The sequence below is a fragment of the Pongo abelii genome, chromosome 20 (assembly GCF_028885655.2).
Source record: "Pongo abelii isolate AG06213 chromosome 20, NHGRI_mPonAbe1-v2.0_pri, whole genome shotgun sequence".
Classification (NCBI taxonomy): Eukaryota; Metazoa; Chordata; class Mammalia; order Primates; family Hominidae; genus Pongo; species Pongo abelii.
The window spans coordinates 59775111-59789291 of record NC_072005.2 but is presented as its reverse complement, the minus strand read 5'-3'; the positions used below and the strand labels follow the sequence as shown (position 1 = coordinate 59789291).

Here is a 14181-nt window from a genome sequence, read left to right as displayed (position 1 = left end):
TGGGGATCCCTGGTCTAGATTAGTGCAGCTTGACTTTGGAAAAGAAACAAAAACCCTCTGATGTGGGCACAGCAGCCACATCATGCAGACCCATGATGCCCAACTTAAGAGCTCCCCGCAGGCCCTCACCGGGTAAGGGCAGTAAGCAGCCCGGGTCCTGCTCCCCAGGAGACCACCGGCCACCACTTCAGAAAAGCCAGGGGATCTCCCTGCACTCTAGGTCTGAGGCATTTGTGAAGAGGTAGCCCAGGTGCTTGCAGATTCAGCAGGCACATTCCCCGCTGACCCCAGAGCAGCTTTCTGGCCTCGCCCAGCTCCGGGGCCTCCGTGCATCATGGTGCAGACCTTCCAGGCCTCGGCCACCCAGGCACCTGTGTCTTCCCTGCTGAGGGTGGCTTCTCCCAGCCCCACTGGCGGGTCCCTGGGACCCATCCCTGGATGAAGGAGAAGCTCAGCACTCCTCCCAGGACAGAGAGAGGCCCACCTCTTTCCTGGACAGGAGATAACGGACTCTGTCAGTGGATCAGATTGGGCTGGAGAGGGGGTGCCCAGCCCTGTCCCATAGAGAATGCTGCTCTGAGAGTCAGAACAAAGACCTGCCCCTTCTCAGATTCCTCCAAATGACCAGCAGGGATGACTTTAGACACACGGTGTTAATACATGCTAGAACCTGCGGAAGGAAAATAGGAAAATAACTTCAATGATATACTCAGAATGGTGAACTCTGTGTTTCATATAGGGTCCAGCCCTATGGGGCTTAGCGGGTATTCTCCCTATGCGGAGACGAGAGATTGTAATAAATAGAGACACAAGACAAAGAGATGCCCCCATTCCCAGCTAATTTTTGTATTTTTAGTAGAGACGGGGTTTCACCATATTGGCCAGGATGGTTTCGATCTCTTGACCTCATGATCCGCCCACCTTGGCCTCCCAAAGCACTAGGATTACAGGTGTGAGCCACCACGCCCGACCTGTGCTGCATTCTTAGCATTGCACCACCCAGCATTTGGTGACTATTCAGGGTCAGAAGCTTGTCTCTTTATGCCTGTTTGCAGCCACACTTCACCCCACCATCCTTAGCACCTTCACCCACCCCTGCACCTACTGACCCTTCTTCCCGGAAACCACGTAGGTTGGTGACTTAAATCCTCGCATGCAACAGGACTAAAAGAGTTTTAGGCCAGGTACGGTGGCTCATGTCTGTAATCCCAGCACTTTGGGAGGCCCAAGTGGGCAGATCACTTGAGCCCAGGAGTTTGAGACCAGCCTGAGAAACATGGCAAGACCTTGCCTCTACAAAATACAAAAATAAAAATAGCCCATGATGATGAGGCACACCTGTAGTCCCAGCTACTTCAGAGGCTGAGATGGGAGGATTGTTGGAGCCCGGGGTGGGGCGGTTGTACTGACCCAAGTTGGCACCATTGCATTCCAGCCTGGCCGACAGAGTGAGATCCCATCTAAAAAAAAAAATTAGGACTTTCAGTATCTTCCTCCCAAAAACGTCTAAGCTGATTCCACTTTTTCCCCAGAGCTGCTGCCGTGTGGTGTGGGTGGAGGGAGGGATCAGGAGGGACAGCAGGAAACAGTGACCCCTGCTGGCAAGCACAGCACTAACAAGCCTGGTTTCATTAGCGTTTACCACAGCCTGTTGGCAGCTGTCAGCACAAACCCATGAACTCAGTATCAGCTTCGGGGACTCCTTGTCCTTTCCTGCTCCTGCCAGGAGGGGAATGAGAAACAGATAAATCACATTCGGACAGTTCATTTCAATTCTCCCTCTCACACAACAGCCCCATTCAAGGGTTATAGAATGGAGGAATCTTGGCCGGGTGCTGTGGCTCATGCCTGTTATCCCAGCACTTTGGGAGGCTGAGGTGGGCAGATCACCTGAGGTCAAGAGTTTGAGACCAGCCTGAACAACATGGTGAAACCTCGACTCTACTAAAAAATACAAAATTAGCCGGGCATGGTGGCGCATGCCTGTAATCCCAGCTATTTAGGAGGCTGAGGCAGGAGAATCACTTGAACCTGGGAGGCAGAGGTTGCAGTGAGCCAAGATTGTACCATTGCACTCCAGCCTGGGAAACAAGAATGAAACTCCGTGTCAAAACAAAAAAAAGAATGGAGAAGTCTTACTCTCATTTCACCTCAGTTTGGGTGAGAATTCGCTGCTTGTTCCAGAGAGCCGTTTTCTGCCTGCTAACCATCCCAGTGAAGAATTTTTCTACCTTCCTCTTACACAAAGTCATATCTGTCTCAGCATCACCAAAACTATCAGAAATTGCAAAAGGTTTTAGATTTTTTTTTTTTTTTGAGATGGAGTATCACTCTTGTCACACAGAATGGAGTGCTGTGGCGCGATCTCGGCTCACCGCAACCACTGCCTCCTGGATTCAAGTGATTCTGCTGCCTCAGCCTCCCAAGTAGCTCAGATTACAGGCATGTGCCACCATGCCTGGCTAATTTTTTTTTCTTTCTTCTTTTTTTTTTTAAAGTAGAGACGGGGTTTCTCCACGTTTGCCAGGCTGGTCTCGAATTCTTGACCTCAGGTAATCCATCCGCTTTGGCCCTCCAAAGTGCTGGGATTACAGGCGTGAGCCACCGTACCTGGCCAGTTTTAGATTTTTACCTTACTTGCAAGCCAACAGTTTAGACTGTCAGTTTATGGATGTTGGCTGAAGGCATGAGATTTCTGGATCTGACAAAACATATATTTTATTATTTGTCACATAAATTACAGCAAGAGCTTTGCATCTGCACACATTCCCCCATCTACTCCAAGGGACACAGAAATGAGGCATGTATATTTGTACACCATGACTTTCTTATATCGTTTACGTTTCAGTATCTTCCTCTCCAAAACCTCTAAGCTGATTCCACTTTTTCCACAGAGCTGCTCCAGTGCGGTGTGGGTGGAGGGGGGGATCAGGAGGTACAGAATAAAACAGTGGCCCCTGCTGGCAAGCACAGCACTAACAAGGCTCGTTCCATAACCGTGTTTATGGGTCTGTAGAGATCAATGAACAAACATAAACATTGTACAGACATATCCAATTCACATATTTCTGATAAGATCAGGGGTTTTTGTGTTACTCAGCCAAGCAGAGGAAAGCTTGGATACTCAGGAGTCCCCAATCATGAGAAGAAAGAGGCTGACAGTTGGGAAACCTGCACTGATCATTGCAGAGATGTTCACCACCAACTGACTGGGATTATTCAAAAGAGCCAAAGAAACTTGAAAGGTGAAGTAAAGAGTGTAAAAGGACACAAACGTGCTCACCAGGAGGATGGTTTTGGTAGCTCTGGACTCAGGGGAGGATGTGGGGGAGACGCTGCTCCTAGGAATGTGCTGGACCTGCCGCTTGTGCCTGTGCAGGATGCAAATGATGGAGCTGCTGCCCCAGAACGTGAGCCCCAGACAGATCACATCAGCGAAGGACAACAGTGCCACATCAGCGACTCTCTGGTGCCCTCGTGATGAGCAGCAGAACAGTATCCCAGATCTTTTGTCTTTGTGGTATTTTTGTTACTCCACTTGCCAGTCACATGCATGAGAACAATGATATTGACCAGCATGTGGAGGAGCCAGCTGAGGAACACACAGGAGCCAGCGTGCTTGGGGGCTTTCCCTTTAAGCTCGGCCCACCTGAGCTCCTGGGGCTGATGGTGATGGCCTGGGAGACACTCAGGAGGCAGGTGCTGCCAATGGACACTCCCCTGACAACTCTGTGGACACAAAAAAGAGGTTTACACCCAGAATCATTCCGGAAATGCCTGAACCCAAAAGCTGCCATTGTCTGTGGGACTCCTCTAGGGAGGAGGAATAAGGTGTTGGCTACAATTAGGTGTCTGATCATCAAATCTGTGGACCTTAACCCGCACCCAGTGATGTAAAAGGACAGATAATGGTAAATAAGAGAGAAATCCCCAGGATTCCAAGTACAGTCCGCGATAAGAAGATCATTCCCATGGCCACATCCCCGCAGCCATTCTGTCAGTTCCCACAGGCTGCTACTTATCTTCAGAGACACAGGATCCTGCAGGGAACGTGATGCATGAGCGACATTTAAAAGGTAGCTGGTACTTGGTGGGGGCTGAGGTGGGAGGATCCCTTGAACTCAGGAGGTTGAGGCTGCAGTGAGGCGAGATCACGCCACTGCATGCCAGCCTGGATGACAAAGTGACACCATGTCTCAAAATAAATAAATAAGTAAATATATAAAAATAAAAATAAACCCTGCTGAAATGCAACAGAAATAATAGTTACTTTCTAGTATGAAGAAGTCACCATATTTGGATGTGTCCCATTTTAAGTGTATTTGCAATGAATTGCTCTTTGCTGTGAAGAACTGACATGTATTCACCTCCACATTCTTCATAATCTATGAGCCAGACACCACCATTATAAAGACAAAGAGGACTCAAGCACAGAGAGATGACATGATTCATGTAAATTCACATCGTGTTTGGGGTAGAACGGGGACTGATCTTGTCTGGACTGATTTCTGAGTGCATTAACCACCATGCTCTACTGTCAAAGCTAGTTAGTGGAATTCTTCCAATAATGAACATACATATTTAATTTTTATTTTATACCTTGTCTTTATATTTTACACAGGTGACATTTAATTTCATAATTTTGTTTTTGACCGGTTTCCATTGACGTGTAAAATATTACCCCAGAGGCTGATACCAATTATGAATAAATCTTTAAAGACCTTGATAAAATGTAGATACACTGATTGGAGTATAAAATTACAGGAATCTGCTTCATGACTCAAGTAGGTTTAAAAGATTGACCCCATATCAGGACAGCCACACAGAGACTCATGTCTTTTTATGCCAGGAAAGAAAGTACGATGGCACCTACCACAGGAATTAATGGACATTCTGATATCATGTCCTAAGTACATGACGTGAAACACTAGGGCATCATAAAATAAAGTAGGGTAGAAATTAAATTATCATGGCCGGGCGCGGTGGCTCACACCTGTAATCCCAGCACTTTGGGAGGCCAAGGTAGGCGGATCACCTGAGGTTGGGAGTTCGAGACCAGCCTGACCAACATGGAGAAACCTCATCTCTACTAAAACACAGCAATTAGCCAGGAATAGTAGCAGGTGCCTGTAAGCCCAGCTACTAGGGAGGCTGAGGCAGGAGAATTGCTTGCAACCAGAAGGCAGAGGTAGCAGTGAACTGAGATCATGCCACTGCACTCCAGCCTGGGTAACAAGAATGAAACTCCATCTCAATAAATAAATAAATTAATTAATTAAATTAAATTATCTCTATTTTCTGAAGGGGGGCAGCCCCTCTACACCTGTGGATGTTTCTCATCAGTTGGGATGAGAGGCTGAGAAAAGAAATAAGAGACAGAGACAAAGTATAGAAAAAGAACAGTGGGCCCAGGGGACCGGCACTCAGCATAAGGAGGTCCTGTGCCAGCACTGGTCTCTGAGTTCCCTCAGTATTTGTTGATCACTATCTCTACCATCTCAGAGAGTGGGATGTGGCAGGACAATAGGGTAATAGTGGGGAGAGGGTCAGCAGGAAAACACGTGAGCAATGGTGTCTCTGTCATAAGTAAGTTTTAGGAAAGGTGCTGCGCTTTGATGTGCATGTACACAAACAGCTCAGTGCATTAAAGAGCAGTATTGCTGCCAGCATGTCTCACCTCCAGCCCTAATGTGGCTTTTGCCTATCTCAGTAAATAGAACATACAACCTGGTTTTACACTGAGACATTCCATTCCCAGGGAGGAGCAGGAGACAGATGCCTTCCTCTTATCTCAACTGCAAAGAGGCCTTCCTCTTTCACTAATCCTCATCAGCACAGACCCCTTATGGGTGTCAAGCTGGGGAATGGTCAGGTCTTTCCCTTCCTATGAGGCCATATCTTAGGCTATCACATGGGGAGAAACCTTGGACAATACCTGGCTTTCCTGGGCAGAGGTCCCTGCGGCCTTCTGCAGAGTATTGTGTCTCTGGGTACTTGAGATGAGAGAATGGTGATGACTTTTACCAAGCATACTGCCTTCAAGCACTTTTTTAACAAAGCACATCCTGCACAGCCCTAAATCCATTAAACCTGAGTCAACACAGCATATGTCTCTGCAATGACAGGGTTGGGGCTAGGGTTACAGACTAACAACAGCATTTCAAGGCAGAAGAACTTTTCTTAGTACAGAACAAAATGGAGTCTCCTATGTCTACTTCGTCCTACATAGACACAGTAACAGTCTGATCTCTCCTTTTCCCCACAATTTTCAGTTCATATATTCATCAATTAATGAATACATAAATTGAGTAAAACAATAAGTGTTGAGGTGAGTTTTGTAAAAGGTGTTAATATGGAACATATATAAAAAATTAAATCTGTAAGGCATGGAATCTTGTGTATTTGATAAATTGGTAGATTTGGATTTGATTACATTTATTTATTTATATTTTATTTTATTTTTTGAGATGGATACTTGCTCTGTCACCAGGCTGGAGTGCAGTGGTGCGATCTTGGTTCACCGCAACCTCTGAGTCCCTGGTTTAAGCATTTCTCCTGCCTCAGCCTCCTGAGTAGCTGGGATTACTGGCGTGCTCCACCATGCCCAGCTAATTTTTGTATTTTTAGTAGAGATGGGGATTCACCATGTTGGCCAGAGTGGTCTCGATCTCCTGACCTCATGATCTGCCCGCCTCAGTCTCCCAAAGTGCTGGGATTACAGGCATGAGCCACTGCACCCGGCCACATTTATTTATTTATTTATTTTATTATTATTTTTGAGACGGAATCTGGCTGTGTTGCCCAGGCTGGAGTGCAGTGGCACGGTCTCGGCTCACCACAACCTTCGCCTTCCCGGGTTCAAGAAATTCTCCCTGCTTCATCCTCCCAAGTAGCTGGGATTACAGGTGCCTGCCACCATGGCCAGGTAATCTTTTGTAGTTTTAGTGGAGATGGGGTTTCGCCATGTTGGCCAGGCAGGTCTCGAACTCCTGACTTCAGGTGATCCACACACCTCGGCCCCCTAAAGTGCTGAGATTAGAAGCGTGAGCCACCACCCTGGCCACATTTATTTATTTTTAATTGGCCAATAATTGTGTCTATTTAGGGGATATAATGGGATGTTTTGATCTATGTATACGTTGTAGAAAGATTCAATCAAGCTAATTAACGTATGCATCACCTCACCAACTTACCATATTGTTGTGATCAGAACCGGATATTAGACTTTCTTTTAAGCCAGACAAAGCATTACAAGATAATTCAAGACTGACAACTGCCATCTAAAACTGATTATTAAAACTTTCCTGTTCCCTAAATGTTGCCTTCCTAACTTCAAGACTGAAAACAGTCTCACCATAATCAACAGACTCCTTACGTTTTCAATAGAGAAACAATGACTCTCCATTTAGCCCTTCAAAGAGGAGACTTTGAGATAACATTTCTAGCCCAGGAACTGCCACTTGAGGGTGTGGATTCCACACAGAATTAGGTAATTCTTGTAGATTTATCCCAATCATTTCCAGTATGTGGTTTATAAGGGCATACTTCTAATTATCCTTAAAACTCTTTCTATGATATGTGTAAAGTAGGCTGAACCACCGATAGATTTTAGAATTCCAGTCTTCAAGCACCTTAAAACCCAGGTTTCATTATCATGTGGATTAAACACCAAAAAACTATTATTATTGAAGGATTAAACTAAACTACATTAGGCGCTATCAGGGACTGGTATAGGGTCTACAGTCCCCAACTCTTTCCTGGCTTAGCTCATGCCTCGGGAACTATTCCTCCTTCCTGCGTGACTTTGACATTAAACTAGTTTCAAACCCCTAAGATTCCCTTTTCTTGATGTGATCACTTATCTAGACTTCTTTTTTTTTTTTCTCCCAAAACAGAGTTTCGCTCTTATGCCCAGGCTGGAGTGAAGTTGAGTGATCTCGGCTCACAGCAACCTCCACCCCCCAGGTTCTAGCGATTCTCCTGTCTCAGCCTCCAGAGTAGCTGGGATTACAGGGGCCCACCACCAAGCATGGCTAATTTTTGTATTTTTAGTACAGACGGGTTTTGCCATGTTGGGCAGGCTGGTCTCGAACTCCTGACCTCAGGTGATCCACTCCCCCCACCACCACCATTGGCTTCCCAAAGTGTTAGGATTATGGGCAGGAGCCCCAATGCCCAGCTATATCTGGACTTCTTATATACCTCTTTCTATTCCATACTCTACCTGTCAAAGTGAAGTATAAAACAGTCACCTCACCCATCCTTCTGTCTGGATGGTGAGCTCAGTGTGCTGGTCATGCCAGTCAGTATTATATGAGAGGGCAGCAGCCAGACTGCTAGATATGGGATTGTGGTTCTGTGTACTCACCTGCTGTCACAACCGCAATGATCATTTTACCTGTCACAGCTATGACAGTGCAGTCCTAGGATGCTACTATATTTTTATTTATTTATTTAGAGACGGAGTCTCACTCTGTCACCCAGGCTGGAATGCAGTGGCCCAATCTCTGCTCACTGCAAGCTCCACCTCCTGGGTTCACGCCATTCTCCTGCCTCAGCCTCCCGAATAGCTGGGTCTACAGGCACCCGCCATGACGCCTGGCTAATTTTTTCTATTTTCAGTAGAGAAGGGGTTTCACCATGTTAGCCAGGATGGTCTCAATCTCCTGACCTCATGATCCTCCCCCCTTGGCCTCCCAAAGTGCTGGGATTACAGGCTTGAGTCACCGTGCCCGGCCAGGTCACTATTATATTTTTAAAACTTTATTTCCCTGTTGTAATTACCAAGAAAACATGTACTAATTCCTGGGTAGCATCTCCAAAGGGATTTTAGAGTGTCTGGGGAGATTCTTTCTTCTCCTTGATCCCTGGAGGCAGAGAGGGTCTCACAAGAAGGAAGCAGGAAATACTGAGGTCTGGTATGTCAGGGACTGAACACACACTACGTATGTCTCAGTGGATTCTCTGCCTCCCTGAGAAGTCTTTCCACCCAAAGTAGATTTCCTTATAATATTTAGACCTTTGATCGTTTAAGTTATATGCAGATAAATGGAATCCAGCAAAGTACCTAAGAAGGATTTTGAAAGACATGAAGGGAAGTAAAAGGAAGAACATGAAGCCATTACTTTACCTTAGAAATTCTTGAACTCCCACTCTGCCTTCCACAAAATAGACCTAAAGAGAGATATAGCCTTCGACCCAGCAATCTCATTACAGGATATATGCCTAAAGGAATATAAATTGTTCTATTGTAAAGACGCATGCACTTATATGTTCATTGCAGCAATATTCACAATAGCAAACATGAAGTCAATTTAAATGCCCATCACCCATGGACTGGATAAAGAAAATGTGGTACCTATATATCATGGACTATGCAGCCATAAAAAAGAATGAGATCATGTCCTTTGCAGGGACATAGATGGAGCTGGAGGCCATTTTCCTTAGCAAACTAACACAGGAACACAAACCCAAATGCCGCATGTTCTCACTCATAAGAGGGAGGTAAATGAAGAGAAGACAGATACATAGACGGGAACAACACACACTGGGGCCTATTGGAGGGCGTAGGGTGGGAGAAGGGACAGGATCAGGAAATATGATAAGTGAGCACTAGAATTTATATCCTGGTGATGAAGTGATCTGTACAACAAACACCCATGACACACGTTTACCTATGTAACAGACCTGCGCACGTACCCCTGAACTTAAAAGTCTTTTAAAAATGAAAGAAACCTGGTCGGGCATGGTGGCTCATGCCTGTAATCCTAGCACTTTGGGAGGCCTAGGTAGGCAGATCACCTGAGGTCAAGAGTTAGGGACCGGCGTGGCCAACATGGTAAAACCTCATCTCTACCAAAAAGACAAAAATTAGCTGGATGCGGTGGCGTGCGCCTGTAATCCCAGCTACTTGGAAGGCTGAGACAGGAGAATTGCTCAAAACTGGGAGGCAAGAGGTTGCAGTGAGCCGAGATCACAACACTGCTCCCCAGCCTGGGCTACAGAGCGAGACTTGGTCTCAGAAAAAAAAAAAGAAAGGAAATCAATGGACTCGTGAGCACAACTGAATACCAAATAATATAGAAATTTCATAGAAACATAGAGTTTACCAATATTTAAATATATATTACTATATAATTATATTGATGTATAGTTAATTATATTGATGTATAGTTATATAACTATGTAAAATAGAGTATTACAAATATAGTTTATCAATATATAGTATACAAATATCTCTTAACAGAAATATCCCAGATGGTAATAATTTTCTAGCCTGATTGACAAATTATTTTCTCAGTGCAAAAAAGTTTACTGGTCCTATAGTGTTGTAGCCAGGTCTCCAACTCCTGGTGCTAATCTTGTGTTTATGTTATGTTACCTGCAAAAAGGAGTTTGTCTGGTAATTTACTAATTAATGAAGGTTACTAGTCTTTTGAATTTTATTTTATTTTTTGAGACTGAGTTTCACTCTGTCGGCCAAGCGGGAGTGCATTGGCGCGATCTCTGCTCACTGCAACCTCTGCCTCTAGGGTTCAAGCGATCCTCCTACCACAGCCTCCTGAGTAGCTGGGATTATAGGCACCCACCACCATGCTTGGCCTCATTTGACTTTGAAAGAGAAAACTGTGTGTAATGCCAGCATTTTGAAAGGCCGAGGTGGGTGGATCACTTGAGGTCAGGAGTTCAAGACCAGCCTGGCCAACATGGTGAAACCCCATCTCTACTAAAAATATAAAAATTAGCCAGTGCGGTGGTGCATGCCTGTAATCCCAGCTACTTGGGGGGCTGAGGCAGGAGAATCACTTTAACCCAGGAGGCAGAGGTTGCAGTGAGCAGAGAATGCACCACTGCACTGCAGCCTGGTTGACAGAGCCAGACTCAGTATCAAAAAAAAAAAAAAAAAAAAAAGGAAAGAAAGTTATCCTGGATTATCTGGGTGGATCCTATGTGTCCTTGAAGCAGAAATATATGTCAGAGAGATGCAATAGTGGAGGAAGTTAGGACTCAGGAGCACGAGAGTCATTCCACATGCTGTATTTTGAATATATGGGGACCAGGAGAAAGAAATGAATTCTGACAACAATCTGAATGAGCTTAGAAGTAAATTCTGCCTCCACAGTCTCAAGAGTCGATCCCATGGTTTTGACCTTGATTTTGGCCTGGTGAGACTAGACACAGTACCCAGAAAAACCTGACACACTTCTCATCTGTGAACTGTGAGAAAATAAATAAGTGCTGTAGTAAACTGCTGGCTGTACTATGGTAATTCATAATAGAAAAGTAATACACACCTCAACAAATGTAATAAAATATTTAAACACTAAAATAAAAAGTAGTCATTTATATCTAGACATAATTTTCACCAGTTTGAGGCGTATCCTTCTGCCTACACAATTTCATAGAATATCTAAAATTACATCTGAAATCACATACAACATATATATGTACATACACAATGTTCAGATATTCTGTTCACTATTCAATATTTAAATATATATTTGCAGAGTTACATTTCTGTCTAATTCAATAGCTTTCACCAATCAGTGATGTTTTCTTTTCCTTTTCTTTTCTTTTTTTTTTTTTTTGAGATGGAGTTTCACTCTTGTTGAACAGGCTGGAGTGCAATGGCATGATTTCAGCTTCCCTCAACCTCTGCCAACTGGCTTCAGGTGATTCTCCTGCCTCTGGAGAAGCTGGGATTATAGGCATGTGCTGCCATGCCACGCTAATTTTGTACTTTTAGTAGAGACGAATTTCAACATGTTGGTCAGGCTGGTCTCAAACTCCCGACCTCAGGTGATCTGCCTGCCTCAACCTCCCAAAGTGCTGGGATTACAGGTGTGAGCCACCGTGCCTGGCTGATCAGTGATGTTTTCATACCAGTTGCAATAGATCTATGCATTTTTTAAATGCCACATCAGATTCCATGGTGATTGTGAATAAAACATGTCATTGCAACACTCTGTTTACACATTGACAGAGCTGAGTGTGTCCATCTGTGCCCTGCCAGAGCACACATCATACCATGTGGATCACGCTGATTGAGCACATGCGGTGACCTGTGTGGTCCTTGGATGAGGATTATTGGACCATGGTGACTGCACATTCTCTCCAAGACAGACAACTGATAACAGACCTTGCAAATAGCCATAAAATGCCACATCCCAACAAATGCGCACCCAGGTAACACCACCTAGTACCGCCTTCCCTAGGCCCCTGTCATCCCGTAGAAGGCCAGAAAAGAACGGGATTTGCAAGAAAATCTAAGGTAGTTTTCACTGGGAGCCCAGTTTGTGGCGGGAAATGAGAACTGCTTTATATGGGCTTTTCGCGGTGTAGGGGTCGGGGGTGTGTGGTGGGGAGGGTCGGTCCATCCTATATCCCCACTGCTGGAGGAAAATTTGGGGGCATCTCTGGGAAGGCACCTGAAGACAGAACAGAAACTCCTATTTTGCTCTCCATATAGCAACTTATCATACCTGATTCTCTCCTGTGGCAAAGAATTTTTATATCATACGATGTTTCCTGCAAGTTTCTTTTCTTTTTTTGAGATGGAGTCTCACTCTGTCACCCAGGCTGGAGTGCAGTAGCACGATCTCAGCCCACTGCAACTTCCACCTCCCGGGTTCAAGCGATTCTCCTGCCTCACCCTCCCGAGTAGCTGGGATTACAGGCATGCGCCACTGTGCCTTGGTAAGTTTTGTGTTTTTAGTAGAGGCGGGATATCTCCATGTTAGTCAGGCTGGTCTCAAAGTCCCAACCTCAGGTGATCCGCCCACCTCAGCCTCCCAAAGTGCTGGGATTAGTGGCATGAGCCAGCACGTCCGGCCTCTATGTAGCTTTTTTTTTTTTTTGTCTTTCTAGCTATCTCGTTTAAGAATAAAATGGAAGGCAGGTTTGTCTGCCACAGTTCCCAGCTTGACTTTTCTCTTTGGCTTAGTAATTTTTATTTTCCTTTCACAAGCTTGTGACAGACATAATGCTCTGACACACTGATATTGTTTTATGTAGATTTTTCCAATATAGTAAAGTCCAAGGATCTGTCATGAGCTGGGTTACAGGAGATGAGAAGAGTCCCAGGAGACTCCTGGTCTCAACCAATCCTCTCACCTCAGCCTCCCAAAGTGCAAGGATCACAGCTGTGATCCACTGAACCCAGTGGAGTTAAAAAAAAAAACCACAAAAACTAAAAAGCAATACAGAAATTAAGGTACTCTATGCAATTACATCATTTGACTTTATTTTTTTGAAATGAAAAGTCTCACATAATTGTTACTGAACCCAGCCAACCAACGGGTTCATAACAGATTCAGAGAAAAAATATATTCCCAATAAAACATGTCCAAGTCTCCAGATAGTGGTAACATTTTCAGCTTGATATGGTAACGTGATTGTGACGCTCAGACAGCACAAACATGTGCGCCATCTCACGTGCAATTCCTTATAGACCCAGCTTGGTTCTTCTCCAATGTCTCCTTTTAAAGTTGCACCTGATTTTATTACCAGTTTTGATCTGAATCCACTGGGGAATGGAACGATTTTGCTTTTGCTTCTTGGCCAGGAATCGCTTAATCCTGAAAGTCTTATAAGAAGATCTGGTGAGAAGCAGAGTAAAGGACACACCATGAGAGGAGAGGAAGAGAAGGAGCTTGACTTTTTTTTTTTTTTTTTGAGACAAAGTTTCACTCTTGTTGCCCAGGCTGGAGTGCAATGGCACCATCTCGGCTCACTGCAACCTCTGCCTCTCAGGTTCAAGCAATTCTCTGGCTTCAGCCTTCCCAGTAACTGGGATTACTGGTATCTACCACCACACCCAGCTAATTTTTGTATTTTTAGTAGAGACGGGGTTTCACCATGTTAACCAGCCTGTTCTCAAACTCCTGACTACTATTTCTGCTGTTAGCTGTCAGTCTTCTTCTTTGTAGCACAAACAAGGTTAATTTTTTTTTTGTAAAACTGATGTGGGCCAGGCGCAGTGGCTCATGCCTGTAATCCCAGCACTTTGTGAGGCCGAGGCGGGTGGATCACGAGGTCAGAAGTTCAAGACCAGCCTGGCCAATATGGTGAAACCCCGGCTCTACTAAAACTACAAAAATTAGCAGGGTGTGGTGACACTGCATCTGATCTCATCATAAATTTGATGTTTCTGTTTCAATTTTAGCAGAATTTATATTACTT

General features: G+C 44.8%; 1 protein-coding gene and 1 pseudogene across 1 annotated transcript; both read right to left on the bottom strand.

Moving 5' to 3' along the window:
• On the bottom strand, window positions 3125-3973 carry PONPYGV1R-PS1937 (vomeronasal 1 receptor ponPygV1R-ps1937 pseudogene; annotated as a pseudogene).
• Window positions 10904-13960, bottom strand: LOC103889642 (large ribosomal subunit protein eL39-like). Its single transcript, XM_063719652.1, has one exon. The coding sequence runs from the start codon at window positions 13721-13723 to the stop codon at window positions 13445-13447; it is 279 nt and encodes a 92-aa protein (XP_063575722.1). The 5' UTR covers window positions 13724-13960; the 3' UTR covers window positions 10904-13444.
• Window positions 13961-14181: the final 221 nt, after the last annotated feature.

Bases quoted from the DNA above. Each gene is read 5' to 3' on its own strand.
- LOC103889642 (XM_063719652.1), bottom strand. From the start codon at position 13,723: ATGGTGCCATTGCACTCCAGCCTGGGCAACAAGAGTGAAACTTTGTCT.